Genomic DNA, 13,282 nt, shown 5'->3' with positions numbered 1-13,282 from the left:
AAGATGGTCACCGCTACAGATTTTCTTTGGGCGGCTGCAGTGTGTGACATGGAAGCACTGGGGACTTTGCAGTGTTTTCCTGGGGAGGCCCATGGTGTGAGAGGAAGACTTCTCTCTCCTGATGAACTGGGGAGAGCGTGTGTGAAGGAGGGTATTGGACTGAGAATTGATGTGTTTAGAGGGGATTTGTTTGTTGGAGAGGTGGGGGGGAGGAGAAGTGTTTTTTGAAGATGTTCCCTTGTGGATTGTTGTGTGTAATTTTTCCTTTTCCCCTTTTGTGTCTATGTAGATTAATAAAATGTTGGTTTTTTTTTCCCTCCATTCCCAAGTTGGAGCCTGTTTTGTTCTGTTCCTGGGTCACATCTCACGGTAACCCTTTTGGAAATCCACCTTTCATGGGGGCGCTGGCACTGTGCCAGGGTCAACCCATGACACCTGCTGGAAGCATAGCAGCTCTAAAGAAGGCAAAAGGAAAAGGATTCAGTAGGACTGGGAATTGTCATTCAGATCAGTTTCTAAAATAAGTAACAATGTTTCTTACCTCTGGGTTTTAAGCAGCTTCCAGAACAGATCTAAACCTGAAAACACAAAATACAAGAAATACTAAAAGCATACAGCACACAATTAAAGCAGCGGATATGGTACTTTCTCCCATTCAGGAGATTAGAAGATGCAGAATAAATTAAGATCACACAAAGTTTGGTAGTAGCCCAGAGGAATAGAATCTAAATGTAGTCTCCCTGATGAGACACATCATTCACAGCTGAAAGAAACCTGGCAGAAAGAAGATAGTTGGAAAAAAAGTTGAGAAAGGCTGGAAGACTTTAGTAATGGTGAAGAGGTCAATTTAAGTTTAACTAGTTAACTTACTGTTCCTGCAGTGGGGTAGAGTGCAGAACATTTAAGTCTTATCATTACTAACTTTTATAAAAGCTACATTTTACTTTGTGATCTAAATCATAGGGACTAAAACAAAAGGATGGGAGGGTGAGCTGTGTAGAAGGAAAAAAATCCAAACCAAACCAAAACTTCACCAATAAGCCAAACAAAAAACAAATAATGGCAAAAAAGCTGTAGCTTTTGCTAGGTCCAAGTTAAAGTCAATGTGTCCTATCCCACCACTTATATTTTTGAAAAGGGTTCATAATGGCAAATTATCAGCCTACATAACCTTAATGTAAGGACTGCTAGTAGATCGTCATGGACACTTCCTTATATACGTGTGATAATCCTACTTTTTCACCACTTCCAAAGTTATTATTTTAAATGCCCATTTCATGGTTAAACACAATTCATTTGGAACTGTCCTATAAGTGACAATCCTTATATGCTGGCCTAATTACTGACCTGATTCTGTAGATGTAAAAGTTTAATGTCAGAACAACCAGTAAAAGGCAGACTGGATTTAAAACAGAAAGGAAGGGTAATTGCAGTATGAGTTACTTCTTCAGGAACACTCGCGTATCGAATGACAGCTTTGACATCACGGCCATTCGATTTTGCTAATTGCTGTAAACCCTGTTTTTACTAGCAAAGCTATGGGAGCGGCACTTTTCCGGCGAGGCTGGCTCCCTCACCTAGGTTTCCATGGAGCTGCATAAACATTCTCAGCATTACTATCACCAACGTTGCAGCATTCCGATTTTCTTAGTATTTGTTTAAGGTCGGTGTAGTTTGCTACCGCATTAAAAGTCTGTTAAAACACCACTCTATGATACAGACGCGATTGCCAATTTAGAAATTAGACAGTCCGACCAAAGTAAGAAACAACTGAAGAAAAAGAGGCCAAACTACCTAAGGTAGCTTAATACAAAACTAGTCCGAGTTTTTAAACACAGCCGTCCTGCATGAATTTATAAGTCACAAAATCGAGGTAACATGGACGAGACCTTCCGCTAGCCGAGCATTCCACCCATGTCTGCGGCTCCGCCGAACCGCGCCCCACACTGAGAGCTCAGCCCCCGCAACCCCTAAGCCGCCGTGTCCCGACCACCGGACAGACTCGGAGGGTTTGACTTTCCCGTTTCGACGCCGGCCCGCTCCGTCCCCGCCGAGCCGGGGCAGCCGAGGGCGCTGCGGCTTTAAGAGCGATCCGCGCACCGGGCCCGCGGTGCGGCCCCGCCCCGCGCAGCGCGGCCGCGCATGGGCGGATGGGGATCCGCGCTCTTGGCGCGGCGGATGAATCCGGGGCTCGGCAGGCCGCGCCCGGAGCGCGGAGCTCTTACGGACCGCTCCCCCCCGCTCCGCCCATGGCCTCCCCGCTGGTAAGGGCTCGGCCTCGGCCCCCGGCAGCCAGGACGGCGGGCAGGCGAGCCGCGGCAGGCGGGTATCACCCGGTGCCGAGGGCTGCCCGGCCGCGGCCGCCGGCCCCACTGGTGGAAACGCTCCGGACGCCGGGACTGGCGGCTCCCGCCGCGCGCGGGGCGTTAGTGGCCCCTGAGGGGCGGGGGAGGGCGAGCGCGGCCGCCCCCGCCCGCAGCCTGACGGTGCGCACCCTCTCCCCAGGAGGACCCCATCCTGATCCGGCCTTTCCGCGGCCACACGGCGGCGGTGACGGGCGTCGCCTTCGACGCGAACGCGGCGGAGCTGGGTGAGTGCGGGGCCGGGCGCCGTTTGCTTTCCGGGCGGGGCAGCCCGCTCCCTCCTCCCTCTTTCCCTCCCCGGAGCCGCCGCGCGGTTCCGGGCGCAGGTCCGGGCGCGGAGGCGGGGCGGGCTCCCGCGCCTTCGGGCGGGCTAAGGAGTCTCTTCCCCTTCCTTAAGCGACAACTTTTTGAGCAAACCACAAGGCTGGAGGAGGGGTTTGTCCCGCGGAGAGAGAGGAGGAGGAGGAGGAAGTAATTGAGGGGAGCTCCGAGGCCGGAGGGGCAGGGGTTGCTCCGTCCCTCCGCTGCCGCCCCTCTCCCCTGCGGTCCCCCTGGAATCTACCGGGCCCACCTCGGAGGGCTGGCTGCAAACTCTGCCGGCGTCCCGAGCCTGAGGCTGGGAGTGTCTGCAGTCCCATCCTCCCTGGGCGTGGGGAGAGCCGGCAGGAGTTCACGGAGCTGCTTTTAACTATCTAAGATGAGGATTCGTCTGGCGAGAAGATGGACGTGGATCCGCAAAAGCTGCGTGTTCCTCGGCTTCTTAATGATCGCTTACTTTGTGGTCGAGCTGTCGGTTACTTCCTTCGGTGCCTCCCTCGCCGGCAAGAGCATCACTAAAGGGAAATGGGAGAGGCGCTTTTCTGATGGAGCAGAAAAAGCTGTCGATTTGGCTCGTCCAGTTTATGACAAACCCCCACCTGATCCTTATGCTCCAGGAGAATGGGGTAAACCCTCTCGGCCCCAGCTGAGTCCTGAGGAACAGAAACAGGAAGAAGAGCTGATTGAGAAGTATGCAATAAATATTTATTTAAGTGATAAAATTTCTCTCCACCGGCACATTGAAGATAATCGACTGAGTGGTTGTAAAACTAAATCTTACAACTACAGAAGACTGCCCACTACATCTGTTATAATTGCATTCTACAATGAAGCCTGGTCAACGCTGCTGCGGACGATACATAGTGTTCTTGAAACATCACCTTCAGTGCTTCTGAAAGAAATTATACTGGTGGATGACCTGAGTGATAAAATGTATTTGAAGGCTGAGCTGGAAAAATACATAAGCAGTCTGAAAAGAGTTCGCTTGATAAGAACCAACAAACGAGAAGGATTGGTTCGTGCACGCTTGATTGGCGCTACCTTTGCCACCGGTGATGTTCTCACATTCCTAGATTGTCACTGTGAATGTGTTTCCGGCTGGCTGGAACCACTGCTCGAGAGGATTGCTGAGAATGAGACTGTTATTGTTTGTCCTGTCATTGACACTATTGACTGGAAAACATTTGAATACTACATGCAGACGGCAGAGCCCATGATTGGGGGGTTTGACTGGCGGCTGACATTCCAGTGGCACTCGGTGCCTAAACACGAACGTCTCAGGCGCAAGTCGGAAACCGACCCCATCAGATCCCCAACTATGGCTGGGGGCTTGTTTGCTGTCAGCAAGAAGTATTTTGAGTACCTGGGAACCTATGATACAGGAATGGATGTTTGGGGAGGGGAGAACTTAGAGTTATCATTTAGGGTTTGGCAGTGTGGAGGGATGTTGGAAATTCATCCGTGCTCCCACGTGGGCCATGTGTTTCCAAAGCGTGCGCCCTATGCTAGACCAAATTTCCTTCAGAACACGGCACGTGCTGCTGAGGTGTGGATGGATGAGTTCAAAGATCACTTTTACAACAGAAATCCTTCAGCAAGGAAAGAAAACTATGGAGACATTTCTGAAAGAAAGATTCTTAGGGAGCGTTTGAAATGCAAGAGTTTTCACTGGTATTTAAAAAATGTATTTGCTGAGTTGCATGTACCAGAAGATCGTCCTGGCTGGCATGGTGCTATCCGTAGCGCAGGAATACCTTCAGAGTGCCTTGACTATGTCTTACAGGAACATAATCCTACTGGGTCTCACCTGTCTCTCTTTGGCTGTCATGGTCAGGGAGGCAACCAATTTTTTGAGTATACATCAAATCAGGAGATTAGATTTAACTCTGTAACTGAGCTATGTGCTGAAGTCCCTGAGCGTGAAGACTTCATAGGTATGAGGAGCTGCCCAAAAGATGGATCTCCTGTTCCAGAAATTATTATCTGGCACTTCAGAGAAGATGGGACTATTTATCATCCTCATTCGGGGAAGTGCCTTACTGCTTATCGTACAACTGAGGGGCATGCTGATGTGCAAATGAGAACTTGTAATGCTGGAGATAAAAATCAGATTTGGAAATTTGAAAAATAATCACTACTGGTAGTATAAATCGGATGGACTGTGATCTCCAAGCTTTTTACACATGTGAGCAGATAGCAATGTTTGATTGAAATGTTTTCACATCTGTCTGTAGTGGTGGAGAAACTGTCTATTATGATGAACTGTACGGAAAGCAAAAGTAAATATGGGAGTTTGGTTTCTAAAACATGCATTGGAACATTTAATGCCTTTTATTTTTGTAAAATTTTGGTCCATTATTACTTTCCTCAGTCTTGATTATAAAACAAAGGCTTCTGGGGGGACTGAAGCAGGATTTTTTAAATCTTAAAATTATGCAATAATCCTGCGAGATAACATTCCATGTAAACAAAAAATTTTTAGGTACAGAAGTAAAAGTTAAGGTTCTTGCAGTGGTATTAGCTGACTGCGTTGCAGATACATTATAAAATATGTATCTAACACTCTTAGTAATGCTACAGTAGCATGTGATTGAAGGAACATTGATGTAGAAAGTTGAATCTAAGCCTTATAATGGTCTGCATTTTTCTGGGAATGTACATGCTGTTAAGGGTACTATATTATACAGAAGAATAGGAAGTTTATTTACTAGAAGGGCCTTGGCACTGCTTTGCAGTCTTGTATCTATTGTAAAAATCTTACCCCATGGGGCTTAGTCAGGAGGTCTCGTGCATTTAGAGAGTGTGGTAGCAGTGGAACCAAGGACATGTTGGTGATACCAGAAACTGAAGAAATAGGAATGGCTGCAAGTAAGAATTTTGTTTAAAGGCAGTGGAGAAGGAAAGGAATCACAAAATTGCCTTAGCTCCTGCTGTTTCTTAGCTATATATTTAATGTATACATTGCCTCTGTGTAAGCTTTTCCATGTTCAGCTCAACACCCTAGGGACACAAAAGTTAATGTGATCTAGACCGTGTTTGGGTGGGTTTTTTTTTCTTTTTTTTTTTTTTCATTTGGTCTGTCAGCAGGGTAGAGAAGGGTAACATAGAGGAACATTTGGGCTGTTTTATTTTGCTTTTTGTGTTTTAGCAAGAGCTGGCATGGGTCAGCCCTAGGAAAAGTTTTGAAATAATACAGCATAAGCTGCTTGTTTCTAGTCAAAACAATACCACTGGAGACCTTGTGTGAGGCTGGGAAGCTGAAGCTTCTGACCTGAGGGGGGTTGAGAAGACAAAGGAGAAAACTAAGATTTGTTGGTGGTTCAAAGAATTACTTATTTAGAATGTTTTGGTTTTTTTCTGTTATGAGTTTTTGAAGAATACTGATTCTCGAATAGTCTCCCTAATCTGTTTTGATAGTGATTATAGATGGTAGATGTGATAGATTATATTGTGTACTTGAAAAAAATCTTGTGTTAATATCTGTATTTTAGTTTTGTAAGATTTAAGTTGGACACTTTTCTTAGTGTGTTGGGCTTTCCAGCTGTTTTGATTGCTCTCACTGAAGTGATAAATGTTCTTCTCTAGCCATAGTATAGTAAGTCTTTACATGGGACTGGTAAGTAGAAACTTAAGCTAGTGAGCATTAGATACCTGGATACTTGAGGAATATAGTGGATGTACATTTGCTACAGGTGTTAGTAGGTAGGGTTGAAAAGGGACAAGTGAGACCTGATGTAGTTGAAGTTTTGCCAAAAATAAAGTAAGACTAAGTTATAACATATTCTTAAATTGTAGTGACTTGAAAGCTTTGAGAAGTTTGGGTGGAAGCAGGTTAACATAGAATATGAACAGAAGAAAATTTGTAGCTTGGAATGCAGCATTGAATCGTGCTAAAAATGCTTGCCACTGTGTGGCATGGATTCTTTTAAGACTTTAATTTATTTTTAGGCAGTTAATTGCAATTTGATTTTTTTTCCCTTTTTTGTCTTACTTTTTCCCCTAAGTTGTTTTTTTGTTGGTGGTGGTTTTTTTTGTTTGTTTGTTAAAAAAAAAGAAAGGGAACTTTTTACTATGTAAGAGAAGCATTCTTGAAAAATTGCATTCCACTTTGCAGCATGAATTCTTTTGTGTACCTGCAAGTTATGAACCATTTACCAAATTTTAAAAGGCAGCCAGTTGTTATGTACTGGAGCAATAAATTATATAAAGTATGTGCTTTTGTGAAAAACTTTCTGTAGGCTGTTACATTCAATAGAAATGACAGGAAAAAGGCCTAGGTTCTCATATGTGGCAGATCATAAATAGTATGTGCAATGCATGTTTTTTCAGAAGAAAGTAATTAAATTATATGAATACAGACTATGCAATTTTATACAGTTAATTTTTTAGCACTTGGCAAAAACTGCTTTTTGTATTAAGAAATACCTTGATGTTAAACCTGACATTCAAAGTGTTCCTTATCTATTTAAGCAATAATTATAAGTGAATCTGCCTCTGAGTTTGAAAAGTTATTCTCTCTATGTATCTGAACCCTTCCTCCTACCCATGACCTCCCTTTCTATTTTTGGAGTTATGTAGAAACAAACTGGAGAGAAAAAAAAAAAAAAAAATTAAAAAAAATTAAATTACCTGTCCCTAAAAAAAAGAAGAAAAAAAAAAAATTAAAAACCTTCCCAATGGGAATAAAAGACATGTGAACGAAAGGAGGAGGGACTAGAGAAAGAGAGAGAAAGAAAGAAGGAGAAAAGAAACACCTTACCATTTCAATACTCCTATCCAGTTATTTTTCAGTATGTACAGATTTCTGGAAAATCTGAAAATCTAATTAGTTTTCTATTCTGTTAGACTTTGAAGATTTGGTGAATGCTTGTATATATTTTAAACTACTGATTCTAAGTGACTTAAAAAAAAATTGAATGTAAACTTTACACTGAATAAATGTGGAGGGCTTTGGGATTTCTTTTGAAAAAATAAAATCCAGAAAATTAAATGATGGCTAGTGTCCTGATTCCTCTCAGTTCTTTTCCTCTTTTGTACATGCATACAGAATGCAACAAAAACTGCCAATAACTTGAATTTATGGTAGTTATTAAAAATTCTTCAGATTTTATCCACTCTGCTTAGAATTCCAGATTTTTTTGACAGAGGTTCAATTAATAATAATTTTCTCCAAGTAGGAAATCTTGTAATTCATTGCAAAATATGTTTACATTGTGATGTTGTACTGCATCATTGAGAGTTGCAGGGTTCCTATAAACTGTAGGGGTTTGTTGGCAGTGGTAGGGTTTGAATATTCACACACCCATCATGTGCACTCTGTTCCATCTGCCCTGTAATTCTTGCACTGAGTGATTAATTATTTTGGAGATGCTTCAGTGAGAGATGTACATCGAGCTGTTAAAGCCTGTCTGAGTTTGTCTCTTTTGATCTTTGCACAACTTTCTCAGTCACCACTTTGTTATTGTGGGAAATGAGAGCGAAATGGTAATTCTGTATTACAGCAACTTGTGTTCATATGTTTGTGTGTGTATATATAAAAATGTATACCATCAATAGTCACAATTCATAAATTGAACTTTGTTTCATTGCAAATACCATAAAATCTTTTTCATGGCATGTATGAAGCTTAGGTATCTGCTTACACACCACTTTGCTGTAGATCTCTCAACTTGGCCTTTGCATAAGGCCAAGTCATTATTTTTTGGTGTTCAGTTCTGTAATGACTCATCAGCAGAAAAGCAAGTTATCCAGTGATGTGTCTGCTATATGTGGATGTGTACAGAAGCATTGATGTTTAAAGAAGAAAAGGCACTCAGGTTATAAACTGGAGTAAGCTGTATATTGGAATCAGCTCAGTGTGAATTTTCAGCTTTCTACTTTTAGTTATATTTTTCAGTTGATCATAGCAAGGGCAAATTGTCTTTCACCTCTAAATGTGGTTCTGTTATGTCATGTATTCTCTGAGGAGCAACAGGCCTATTTGTGCTATGGCAGATCCTGAAAAATTTTTTGTGGACCTTCTATTTTTTTTTTTGTTTCCAATCCAATATTTAAGTATTGCATAGGCGGCAGGGAGTCCAGAGGAAAAATAAGGAAGATGGTCATGGGTGTCCAACAGGAAGGAGAACTTCAGATCACTGCTTGTGTCTCATTTACCTTGGGGCAGCCCATCTATGAGACAGCAAGCTACAAGAAACCAGGCTCTGAATGAGTGGTGCCGTCATCTTTCTAGGAATACTTCCCTCAGTTTTTAGAACTGAAATCTGATACTGCACAGCCTTCATGCAATTCATAAGATACCACAGGTATTTGGTAGTTCATCAACGATTTGTTTTAGAAGCCATCAGTCTTGTCTGTTTCACATTTCCAGCCCTCTGCCTTCAAAATCTATTTTAGCTTATATTTCACTTTTTCCTTTTAGTTTTACTCCACTGTAGATCACTTTTCAGAATCAAAGGGAAAATGGAATTCTTTCAAGTACAATTAGAAAGACCCTCCTGTAAAACAGGGGTTTGAAAAGTTGAAGTGGGGGAAAAATATCCTGTATTTCTTTGTCAAATATAGGCCTGTTGATATGGACATAGGGATAGTCTGGTCTCATGTCTTTTAGCAGAAGCTAGTATTTTAGGAATAAAAACAGTATCTTTGTAGAAAATTCATAAAGGGAATTTAATAGTTAATATTTAATATTTGAATATGCTAATATTTTGTTTGAGGCTTGCCTTGACATGCAATAATGAGGAAATTCAATTTCTTTGTTCTGTGTTGCTGCTTGAAAGAAACTGGGAAGAGAAAAGCCATCTTCACATATTTTTACAACTTCCAGGAGGCCCCTGTTTTTCCTTTCCCTTCTTTTCTCTACTGGGGAATTTGACAACTCAGGGATGGGAGTGTGAATACCTTGTTTTTATTTATGTCTATATACTAACATTTAGCAGAGATGAAGATGGTAGGGATGTAGGAAAATCACATGTACCAGTTGAATTAAACTGCTTATTATCTTTGCTTCTTATAGTTTCCTTAAAATGATCAAGCTCTGGTAAAAGTTAGGTTTGCCTTTTTGACTGTAGATAGTATAGTTCACCTATAAAGTGACTGCAAAAAAACCCACCCTTAAACATGCTCTATTTTCAGACTTGTCTAGTTCAAAAGAGAACTTTATGTTCTAGACAAATGTTAGTATTATAGAATGAACTAGACAAATGTGAGTATTATAAAATTGGTACTTAAATAGGATTATAGAATTATCATATATCTATATCGTCTCTCAAGTGTTAGAAGTCATGTCTTCAGTTTAAGTTGGCATGTTTTTTTGGAGTTCAACACTTGATACTTGAAACAAATTCTATCTCAGAGATCAAAATGAGATTACTGAAGAATTTGCCCTATTGTTCTTAGGATTTGGTAGAACCAAAACTGTATTCATGCTTACTGATTCATGCATGATGTTTGGCTTTGAACGTTTTGCGCTCTATCATCAAAGTACTTGTAAGCCAGTTGGCTTAGTATGTGGGAGAGCTACCTGTTAAGAATTATCTTTTACTTCTCCCAGTCTTGTGACGTTCTTCTGAAAGCCTGGTGTCGGCATTGCTTTCTACTAGGCTTCTGCCTAGGCTTAGTATCCATTAAAGCCTAATAACTCCTCCCTCCTGTACTAGCCATTAAGTTCTCTGGTGAATCCAAATCCATAGTCGTTAGCTCTGACTTTCCTAAGAACAGTGAGCAGACTCTTCATGTCTTTCACTTCTTGCAGTTACCTGCTCTGTGGATAAGTTTCTCATATTGTGGAAGCTGAAGACACACTGCAGAGCCTACAGATTTTCAGGCCACGCGGAAGCAGTGACAAGTGTAGAGTTCTCACCAGATGGGCAGGTGCTGGCTTCAGCTTCTCAGGATCACACTGTCAGGCTATGGATTCCTTGCATGTGAGTATAACTGAGCAGTGCTGGATATGTGTTTCGTTATTGTGCAGTGTGAATATTGGAGGCTTTACTCAAAAAAGTTTCTTTTTCCTTCCCACATGCCTGGGCTTTGACAGAAACAGAGATTGGGGACCACAAGCAACACAGTTCTTTACTGTATTACTTTGTTGTTTTCTGAATATTATGTAGTTTCAAAAGAAAAAAATAACAACTCAGAGGTCACAATTTCATGGGTGTAGAACTATGCTTCGTAATATTTCTCTGGCTTAAAGATTATATTTTAATAAGGATTGCATGGCTGTACTTCATTTTGGGGAGACAAGTGATGACAAAAACAATAGGGTTTTTTGGGAAAAAAATTAATTTACTTGCTTTATCAGACTGTTCTTGAGTAGTAGTAATTATGAGTAATTCAGTATGATTTTAGACTGATGTTACTTGAATTTCTAAGCATTTTATAGATTACTATATTAAAAAAATTCTCTTTCAAATACTAATGCTAATGAGACTGAAGGCCAGTGATGCTACTTAATTGCACTGTTCTGTAAAATTGGTCATGTTATACGCAATTTAAGGAATGCTATTCTAATAATATTTAAATAATTAAGAAAATAAGGTGACATTAAGATTTGGCCTCTGTATATTGCTTTTTCATTTGGGTAAGATTCTAAATATGCCAACATTGAGTTTTATGGGGATGTAAGCTCTTTAATATAATTGTGATTTGTGACTTGGTATTTGGGGTTTTGTTTCATTTTCTTTGCTTCCCCTCCTAGTCATGGAGAGTCATCAGTACTGAAAGGTCATACAGCACCTGTTCGGAGTGTGAGCTTCTCCCATGATGGCTACTCTGTAGTTTCAGCATCCAATGATAAATTAATAAAAATATGGAGTGTTTGCTATCAGCGCCTTTTGTTTACCCTATTCCGACACACTGGTTGGGTTTGTTGTGCCAAGTAAGTGTTGTTTTTATTCTCTTGGTAAAGTAGAATTCCTAACAAAGGGGATTTTATATCCCAGGGTAGAAATAAGAGAAGAAACGTCTGTGAATGACAAGCAATGATCTCTCACCAGTAATTAAATTTTAATAAAGGAATTTTATGCACACAAGTTTTGTGTAGGCCAAGCTGAAGTATGAAAGCTTGCTCTATGTTGATATGCGTACGTACTAAATCAGTTGCTATCTTCATTCTACTACATTCAAGGACAAATAGGGTCTTCTGTATTTATTTTCAGTCAGCATCCTGTCTTTCCCCAGTTTTGTTTGGTTTTTTGTTGTATTAACTTATTTCCCAGCACTCATGTCTAGATTTATCATGCATTGTAGTGGTTTTATCAACTATTCTTGGAAGAGTAGTGGCATTAAAGAATGGTCATGAATCCAGATGAGTTAAGCTTACATAATTGGAAAAGGTAAAAGAAATGGCCTTTGGACTGCAAGTTAGGATTCATACTCTTTAAAGACAGGATAGCTCTTCAAAGAAAAAAAAAGATTGTTTGCTGGTCTTTTTAAAAATTTTTTCCTTTCCTGCATATTAATGGAAAATCTGCAGCTAAGAGAGGCCAGATATAAGCCTCTTGAGAAAGGAATTGAACACTGCTGAAGTGCAGACCCCTGCAATGTTTCAAAGTATCTGATTGTTGAAAAGAAAAAGGAAAGCTCTAGGAAATCACATGTGAAAGTTCTTGAACAGTTTTTCAATGTCATTGTGCAGTTGCTCAATAAGTGAAATAATAATGCTCGAGGAAGTTATAGACAAGTCAGTTTCCTCTTTAAAAATCTGATCTGCTAGTCTAGGAATAATCGTGAATGCTTTGTCCACTATTTGTAAGTTTAGAAAGAACTCAGAGAACATAAATATAGGTTAACATTGAACACAAGATTCAACTGTGTCCTCTTTGTCTTTTCACCTACAGTTTTCTATAATAATCTCTTTGTCATCTGTAGTGACATCCTTAGGTTGCTGATACCTTCCCCTCAACCGCCTCTCTTCCTCTTGCTTATGGCTCTGTTTTTAATTGTAGTTCATTGTGAAATGGGCCAGAGTGGAATAGGGGAGAAGCTTTTTTTTTCTGTTTTATTAGTCCATGGGAAATACTAGAAGGTCAAATGTCCTTTAAATGCTATGCATCTTTATTTCAAACAGGCTTCCTTGGTTCTGGTGTTTTGTTACTTATGTCTCTAATGCTAATATAGGCAGTATCAGTTCTTAAGTAATGTATACACTTGTGTTCCAGGTTTTCACCTGATGGAAGAATAATAGCATCTTGTGCTGAGGACAAATCTATTAACATCTGGGATACAAGAAATAAAATTTGCATTAATACCTTCTCAGATTATGAAGGGTAAGTTTTACTAGAAAAAAAAGGAGAAATGTAAGAGGGTAATTTTACTGGCATTAATTTAATGTTCTGTGGTATTAACATCTATATATGTTAAATCTGAAAACAGATCAGAATTCTACAACCCATGTCAACTAAAATAATTCATATAATGTTATTCTAAAGAGGTTAACTGGCTGCACTTATACAGCTGTTTTCCAGCAATGAAGAGATAATCCAAACAGAAGTAAGATTATTCTTGGATTTTTGAATGTTTTCATGTTTTCCCTCAATTTTGATAATGCTATTTGATATTGCATGCTTCAACAAGAAGAAAGCTTCAAGACTTTTCCATCT

The 13,282-nt window shown here is 40.5% G+C and overlaps 2 protein-coding genes across 2 annotated transcripts in view; both read left to right on the top strand.

Moving 5' to 3' along the window:
- Positions 1–2,145: 2,145 nt before the first annotated feature.
- The window catches only part of POC1B (POC1 centriolar protein B), a 45,400-nt gene continuing 34,263 nt past the window's right edge, over positions 2,146–13,282 (top strand). The window contains exons 1-5 of the mRNA XM_084205338.1: positions 2,146–2,264; positions 2,506–2,590; positions 10,435–10,606; positions 11,380–11,559; positions 12,842–12,949. Of these exons, the coding sequence (XP_084061464.1) occupies positions 2,151–2,264; positions 2,506–2,590; positions 10,435–10,606; positions 11,380–11,559; positions 12,842–12,949 (659 nt within the window). The 5' untranslated portion in view covers positions 2,146–2,150. The remainder of the gene's footprint in view (positions 2,265–2,505; positions 2,591–10,434; positions 10,607–11,379; positions 11,560–12,841; positions 12,950–13,282) is intronic.
- On the top strand, positions 3,061–7,624 carry GALNT4 (polypeptide N-acetylgalactosaminyltransferase 4; the record flags this gene model as incomplete). Its single annotated transcript, XM_084205337.1, has 1 exon — positions 3,061–7,624. The coding sequence occupies one exon, from the start codon at positions 3,061–3,063 to the stop codon at positions 4,810–4,812; it is 1,752 nt and encodes a 583-aa protein (XP_084061463.1). The 3' UTR covers positions 4,813–7,624.

The sequence above is a fragment of the Fringilla coelebs genome (assembly GCF_963513975.1).
Source record: "Fringilla coelebs genome assembly, chromosome: 5".
Taxonomy (NCBI): domain Eukaryota; kingdom Metazoa; phylum Chordata; class Aves; order Passeriformes; family Fringillidae; genus Fringilla; species Fringilla coelebs.
This window is presented reverse-complemented; position numbering and strand designations above follow the sequence as displayed.